This window comes from Glandiceps talaboti, chromosome 5 (assembly GCF_964340395.1).
Source record: "Glandiceps talaboti chromosome 5, keGlaTala1.1, whole genome shotgun sequence".
Taxonomy (NCBI): Eukaryota; Metazoa; Hemichordata; class Enteropneusta; family Spengelidae; genus Glandiceps; species Glandiceps talaboti.
Genome location: NC_135553.1, coordinates 4,138,905 through 4,147,703, shown reverse-complemented (window position 1 = coordinate 4,147,703; position 8,799 = coordinate 4,138,905). Strand labels below are relative to the sequence as shown.

The 8,799-nt window shown below is 38.8% G+C and overlaps 1 protein-coding gene across 1 annotated transcript; it reads left to right on the top strand.

Moving 5' to 3' along the window:
* The first annotated feature begins 7,935 nt into the window (after nt 1–7,935).
* Nucleotides 7,936–8,799, top strand: LOC144434875 (heparan-sulfate 6-O-sulfotransferase 3-like). The gene has a single exon (XM_078123390.1). It carries the CDS (start codon nt 7,936–7,938, stop codon nt 8,797–8,799), a length of 864 nt encoding a protein of 287 aa, XP_077979516.1.

Sequence of the window (8,799 nt, the reverse complement as noted above, 5' to 3'; positions counted from 1 at the left end):
CTAATACCATTATCGTAATCAATATTGAAATGTTCTAAACAGATTATAATGAACATTACTATTCTGTTTTAATATGTCAAACTAACAATCGGACACGAGAGAGAGAGAGAGAGAGAGAGAGAGAGAGAGAGAGAGAGAGAGAGAGAGAGAGAGAGAGAGAGAGAGAGAGAGGGGGGGGAGAGGGGGGAGGGAGAGAGAGAGGGGGGAGACAGACAGAGAGACAGACAGACAGAGAGAGAGGGAGAGAGACAGACAGAGACAGACAGACAGACAGACAGACAGACAGACATATATATATATATATATATATATATATATATATATATATATATATATATATATATCAGGGTCAACGAGTTAACAGTGTGAGGCAGATATACAGACTGAGGGACAAAGTCAAGGACAGAGACAGAGACAGAGACTGAAAGATAGGGATATAGAGAAAAACAGATAAAGGGACGAAAGAAAGAAGGCTTAGCTGAGTCCTGGAGGAGAATGGTGAAAGAGATGGCAGAATAATTGAAAATCAAAGAGTATGGAAGAGATAACGGAATCCGTAAACGGAACAGGACAATTTACTGTACTCACGATGAGTTATGTTCGTTCTTTATTCTGGATTACAACGAAATTTGTAGTTATTATGTGGCTATATTTTCATTAAAGAAACAACTGAATTCATTAAAATTTAAAATCTCGCGAATACTTTCGGTAAAACCATTATTATGGGTTTCCATAAACCAGCAAGAAGTCCCTAATATGCATTATCAGCACGTCACTCTAAATACATGTCTTTCTATTCGTGTAAAAGGGAATTGCACTGGAACTGAATTTACCTGTACCGACGGTACCTGCTCTCAGCGGTGTGATTACTTCGAAGACTGCAGTGACGGTAGCGATGAAGATGGTTGTATCTGTGACGTCACTGATTTCACATGCAATGATGGCAGATGTGTTCCTTTAAATCGTAATTGTGACGGGATTAGAGACTGTGCTGCGAACGAGGATGAAGTGGGTTGTCCCGCTGTACCAGGTTGGTCACTGATGTCGTCATGTTATTTTTGTATTTTGTGAACCCTGAGTAGTTTCTCGATTTTAGTAGTTTCTTGAGCAAAGTAACAGCAAAAGTTTCAGATTTGTAGATCATGCTTCCCCAACGATTTATATATCATCTTATTACTCCTCCGTCTTTTTTCTCGCCAGTAAATTGTGCTGATCCGGGTACTCCGCCCAATGGCATTCGAGTTGGTAGCTTAGACCATGGAGAATCGTCATATTTCTTTTGTGATGTTGGCTACACTATGGTTGGGATGAACACCCTAAGTTGTTCTGATGCTGTATGGGACAATGCAGTGCCTTCGTGTTATTGTGAGTAACGCAGACGTAATGAAATTCACATCATTAATGTGTGTGTGTGTGTGTGTGTGTGTGTGTGTGTGTGTGTGTGTGTGTGTGTGTGTATGTATGTATGTATGTATGTATGTGTGTGTATGTATGTATGTATGTATGTATGTATGTATGTATGTATGTATGTATGTGTGTGTGTACGTGTGAATGCCTGTGTGTGTGTGTGTGTGCGTATGCGTGTGAATGTATGTGGGTGAGTGAGTGAGTGAGTGAGTGAGTGAGTGAGTGAGTGAGTGAGTGAGTGAGTGAGTGAGTGAGTGAGTGAGTAATTGATTGGTTGATTGATTGATTGATTGATTAAGTGAGTGAGTGAGTGAGTGAGTGAGTGAGTGAGTGAGTGAGTGAGTAATTGAGTGTGTGTGTGTGTGTGTGTGTGTGTGTGTGTGTGTGTGTGTGTGTGTTTGCTCTGATAACATTAAGGCTTTGAGTTCCCCGTGAGAAAGACAAAATGACAATATTATATTGATACAGGTCTTCCTGTAACATTTATCAAAGTAACTGAACGGTGCAATATAATAATTTTGATTTACTTCTTGGTTTTAATCGATTTTCCCTTAGTTACAACTTGTTTACTTTATCCTGTGTCTATCATATTTTTTTAGCTGATTGTCCAGCATTAGGAATCCCAGACAACGGCGGAAGGTCTGGTACTTTCCACCATCTTGACTCAGTGACGTATACATGTGACGTGAACTACGTCATGTCAGGTGATGCCACTATGACGTGTGTGGATGGCATATGGAGCGGTACAGAGCCATTATGCTTTGGTAAGAAAATATTAAACCGTGACACTTAGACATTTCAATGTCTCGTTTCTGTGTTTGCATGATTGACAATTTGATTTTGCATTCTATGTGATATTTTTAATTATTCGTCAGACTCGACACAATGAGCTCGTAGTGATCTTGTATCGATAACAACTTACTTTTAAAGTTTAACTGCATTTCAGATTTGACACCTGATTTTCACTGGGACATGACTGGCAAATGTTCAGTCGGTGATGCTGATCCTGGAGTTAGTTGTTCTGGGAATGCTTGTGGCTCTACCATTTACGGTAACATTGGTGGAATCTCCGGGACAATCACCGGTACCTTAGATCTTGTTCCCGCGCCAACACCCCGCCAAGCAGCCCACTCATGCGTTGCACATATACCAAAGGCTGACTGGATAAACTTTGGGGATTTCGATGGAACGTGCGTAGCGGATATCAATTTGTGTTCAAACGGCTTCACCACATCTTTATGGCTATACATAGATATCAACCTTGCAAATAATGATGGCACCAACGTCTTTGTCCTGTCATCAGGAGGGCAAAGCACCAATGGTAGAGGGTTTTCCCTCTATGCTAACAGAGCTGCCAACGCACTCTACTTTATGCTCAAGTTCATCAAATCTAAATCAACATTGCATAATTACAAGTACAAGATAAGTGGCTTCCCAAACGCAAATTGGTTTCATTTGATTATATCATTCCATCCAAACACTGCAGAGTTCGCATGTTATATCAATGGGGTTGTCCTCGCCAATGAACTGACTTATAATGAAAGACCTGAGGGAGATCATACTTATACAGGTGAGGTGATCTTATGGTACCTAAATATTACAAGAAAGCTGTTTCATGGTCTAATAATCTAGATATTTCATGATGATATCAACTGGGACCCGAATGTATAACACGTTTAGTCAATTAACTTTGTGACCATTGTAATGCATGATGCATTAACCAAAAGACCCATTTATCCATCGATTTACTATAATTGTCTTCAACTTCAACTTGTGCCTAGTCTCAGTTACCAGACTCTTACCGCTGGGGCTCTTCGACGAGACCACCCAGACGAGAGTCTGGGGAAACGAGATTCCAACTACCCCCACTGGAAGAAACACAGAACATTTCCTCTGAGTCATGAAAAACGAGTTTACGAGGCCTTTGCGTTGTAGTTAAGATGTCCCAGTGCCTTGAGAAGTGATAACTTGTCGCAATGGTACCTAATCATTCGGTCTGCAATGTTGGGCGCCCAGTTGGACATAACTGAGTATTGCCTAGCATGCACGGTTCTAGGAGATAGTTCCGGAGTGGGCGAGTTGGGATTCGGTTTCCCCAGAGCCCCCAGGGGTGAGAGTCTGGGTAACCGTGACTAACTTGTGCCAGTACAACAACACAAACGTCATCTCTGGTGAAATGTGAGATTATTAATATTTTGGATACTGATTGACCTAAACATCAAAAATAAAACTGTCAAACAAATAAGCATACGGTGAGTATGACCTGTGCCAATATCCACTCCTGAAGACATGTGTGAAGGGTCACATCCTTTTCAAGTTGCTACAATATGACTTTGGTATTATCATAGTTGCAGAAGGATTGGACGCAATTAGTCACGGATTGGCTTCTACAGAATTATGTCATTGTATAATTATGACTGAATAAGTAAAATACGTGTAAATGAGATTATGCGAAATTCAATATTTAGTCGCTACATGTTTCTGTGTATCACCATGGTAACAGATTAAAGGATTAATCGCACACACGTGTTCACACCGCATATCACCTGGACTTACCTCTGTGTCTTTATCACCTTTGTACACTATATCGATTTCACACATTTTAATATAAATTTCACCCGTTTTAGATGCTTTAGGGAGTTTTAAGATATCACGTATTTAAAATACCATAAAACAGCATAGAAGTGCCAATTAGTACCATTATGATATCATATGCATAATTATGGTAATTAGCCATCCTGCATTCGTGTTCATCCGTTGCGGGCGCTGATATAACTCGTGGCACATTTTGTCTTTCAGATTTGGTATTAGGGGCAGACAGCGTAACTCCAACTAGTAGCTACGCAAGTGATGTCAGTGTCAGCGATTTGAAGATTTTCTACCGTTCTTTTTCAGCAGACGAAGTTGCTACTCTATATGAACAAGAAATACAAGGTGCATAGTCTGAACATTACACAAACAGATTTGTGTACTATTAGTCTGGGGGGAAGGGGGGATTTCACAAATTATACACAGATGTCAAAAATAAATACTTTTAACAATTAATCTACGTACATGATGACATGTATATGGGTATGAAAGTATGTTTTTGTAATAACATTCCTATAACGTGATCTACAAGCAGGAAGTCGTCAAAACATACATATAATATCGCATGTTCATAAATTCGATAATGAAAGGGGCGAGGAAGTAAGACAATATAGTAAAATGCATTGTTAAAGAATTAACTGCCCTCGTATACGAAGAAAAACGTGAACGGGTTTACATTGCGTATCATTATAGTACATGATGTATACATTGCAGTGAGTGGTGGAAAGCGATTGCTGTCGTTAGTGGCGCTGTTAATGATTAGCATTACTAAATGCTGGCTGTTATCGGAAAAGTGATTTTGTACCACCGTGGCACTCTTTAAAAAGAAAACTATTTTCTCTGTCTCTTCCAGGGAATTAATACTCCAACTAAGTTTAAACATCTTGAGAAGACCTGCAGGAAAATATTAATGAAGAGACATGCGGAGACTCCTAAAGCATACGAGTCGGCTGTTGGAATACTGAATTCAGATTTGTTTACGGTTTTAAGTATTCAGTCCTAAACCTCGCCTCGTAGTTTGCTTATACCGTAATGTGCCAATGAAATTTATTTAAATTTGAGACAAATTTGGTCAAAATCGAAATTGTGTACCGTATCAAGTGACAAAACTGTAATATAAAGTCCTGGCTCTAGTTCAATGCGAGATGTGGACTGGACACAAATTTACATGGGCACCACAACAACCATCGATGTGGAGCACAGATAGGGGACAACCAACAAACTATCTAACACGTGACAAGAAACACTTACACGTAATCACTGCTGTGATGTATTATGGTCATCGCGTATTGCTATAGGAAAGGAAACCATTAATTCCGATAATGCTCAGTTAGTACTTACTAGTGTTAATGAATAAAGAGAAACAGGTTTAGTACACGTACATTTTTTATATTATAAATACCACATTATATAAATACAATACAATACAATACAATACAATACAATACAATACAATACAATACAATACAATACCGTGCAGTGCAGTACAATACCTTACAATACAATGCAATACAATACAAAACAATGCAATACAATGCAACCCAACCCAACACAATACAATACAATACAATACAATACAATACAATACAATACAATACAATACAATACAATACAATACAATACCACACAATACAATCTACACGAGTATATTTGGCCCCTTCTGAAACCGTCCACCTTATAATTATGAATAGTGTATCATTAGATCACTCTAAATATTATATTTGTTTTCCTTTCCGGTCCGTTATGCATGCAACTTGGCAAAGATAAAAAATGTTAACTTTGAGGGAATGCTTTAAAAATCCTACGGACACAGTTAGAATAGGGCACAGGGCAACTTGAAAGTTTACCATGACAACGATGAAAATGAAAAAGATTTTGGCTTCAATTAGCTCAGAGGCTTGTTGGTTATTTGGCACGACAATTACCATGACAACCAAATAGCCAAGTCTCTGTACATGTGCTACTAACTCAAAAGTCACTACTACGAATTGATTACCAAACTGTAAACCTGACACTGGGGAATCACCATAAACATCGTCACACGATCAGAAGTACAACGGTTAAGAGTTGACATAATGAATTTTGTCAGTTTGCATTTGAGAAGATATGTTGTAAATAGATGTCATACGCATGTAGTTCTAGCATTCTCACTTTCTATTTGTGTGTACGATTTTTTGCTATTCTGTTTATCACCAAAGTGTACTTTCCAGTGTGAAATGGCTCTTCTATTAATACGACTACACCTCTTTTTTTCTTTTTTTTGGGTGGGATTGTTTAGTCTTTAATATAAAATCTATTATATATTATATATAATACATTGCATTTATTTCAATTGTTCAGTGAAGTATGCTTGTATAATTATAATAGAACTCCGTACGGATGTAACCATGACGACATTCATGATGACAAATAAATATTCTCTCATGAAAGGAAATCAGTTTGTTTTTCTGTTTCCATTTCAATTGATTTTATTTTCTATTCACGATTACATATATTGGACACAAATTCTCAATTTCAGTTGTTTTCTTATTTACACGTCACAGTCCTTGTTCCTACTCGTATGTGCTACTAATATAATGCCTTTCCCTCCTATATTCAACTGCTAAATCGTTTAAAGTTTTGAATATGAAAAAACACCGATCTCAATGATCAGCAATCGTTTTCAATAAATCGTAAATAACGCCATTATTTTGCATGGTGACAATCCTTGAATAGAATATTAGAAATATTAGCTCACAAGTGACTATTGTTAAAAGTTGACTTTTCAGTGACATTGCGGCGACAGATGAACGTGATATGAAAGTGAATCATCACATATAGAGAGGACTCGATACAGGATGAAAACGACAAAAGTTATCATATTTTAATGGTTGCATAGTTTTGTGTACACACGGCACGCAATCGTATATATACTGTAATATCTCCCGGTGTGGGAGATGTTATTTCTTTGTTCTAGTTGACCGAGAATGGTTTGCAAAGTCAATTAAAATAGTATAGAAAATTATAGTTTAATTCGTTTATTTAGGGTGGGTTTGGGGAAAGGGCGATTAGACCACACCCACAACGACTGATCTGTCAGACTAATTATAGTACCTACAGTCAAGGCCCAAGGTCAATGCTCCTTTTGGGGATGTACGTGGTGAGGGTTGGATCCTGTAACATACACCCCTCCCCCGCATATCGTTTGCCCCCTGAAGTAAACACTTTCGTGCTATCTCACTTATCCTACCAATGGCGTGGCTTTGTTTTGTATTACGATATTCATTACGTATCGCTAATGGTAAACTGGAGTTGTGACGTCGACAGATCATTTTGTCTATTTTCAGCGTCGTTCAAACAATGTTACACTTTACACAAGTATGTGACATGATAATGATATATAGTTGCCTGAAGCATGACGGGACAACAATTTCATCCAGTACCAGCTGAACGAGTGCAGTGCAGTGCAGTGCAGTGCCGCTTGTCTGACCCAAAATATCAAAGCACTACTCGGCGTACATACACCGTGAATACACCTAGATCTACCACATGGCGTACTTGAATTCTTTCAAACGTTCGTGTTTTGTCTTGGTTGGTGTTTTTATTGGCGTCGTATTCAGTTATTTCTTCGTCGGGAGGATCTCGACTACCAATTCTAATAGACGAAATTATACATCACACCGACATGCGACAGACGTGGTAGATAAAGATATATCGAATATAGGTGTTCCTGTAGGGATTACTGAGTCGCACAACGGTGACACTATTTCGGGCTTGGCATTTAATCTGTTTCATAATATAGACAAATGGCGCGACTCCACTATAGCAGAAACTCCTTGTGATAACAATCAGACTATGGCCAATACGTGTTCGAAAATGTTCGACGCGTTACGAAAATGCAGACAGGAGAAAGGGATGTACGGACATGAATCTCCTCCTCTCCCCAATTTTTTTCAAGCGATGGCGATGCCTTGGATTAACGACACAACTGGACAAAACGATCGATTAAGTGCAGATATTACCACAGTGATCGAAATATACTCGAAGGCACATATTGGATTTGTCCATCTACCAAAGAGCGGCGGAACATCTGTTGAAAACCTCCTGAAAGGAATCGGGCGTGTGGAACAGACTGCACATTGTGGTGACTTTTTTAAAGCGGTGAAAATGTTACAAGCAAATGCACACAATAAGACTCTGAGATACGTGTTTGGGTCCAAAAGAAGCTACGGCCTCCATAAATTCAACAGCGGGTCTCGTCCCTTCTTATATCTCACTTGGCTTCGCGATCCCGTGGATAAATTTGTCTCAGCGTACTACTATGTGAAGAAAACGGCACCATATTACCATAGCCTGTTTAAGAAATATGTCGAACCGGCTAAAGATCTGACAGCATTTTTGAAAATGACGAAAAATGTACGTATTCAGACATTTGACAACCATTTCACACGTCTCTTGTTATTCGACGATTTTCCAAACATTGAGGCGAGCTTCGAAGACTGTTGTGGCTCAACTTCTTCAAACGTTCCTGAACTTACAGAAAAGCATTACCTGGTTGCAAAGCGAAATTTAGAATCCAACATGACGTTTGTTGGTTTGACCGAAGAGTTCAAAACTTCCCAGGACATGGTGTGTTATATGCTAGGATTACCTATTCGTGAATCGGATGTCCATGTCAATGCGAATCCACATCGTGTGAATATAACAGCATGGGAAAGACAAGAAATCGAGAGAAGGAACATATGGGACGTTAAATTGTATGAAGATGCTCGTCTAATGTTTGAGGAGCAGAGAGAAATATACTTAAAGCTCAAAGATGTATAG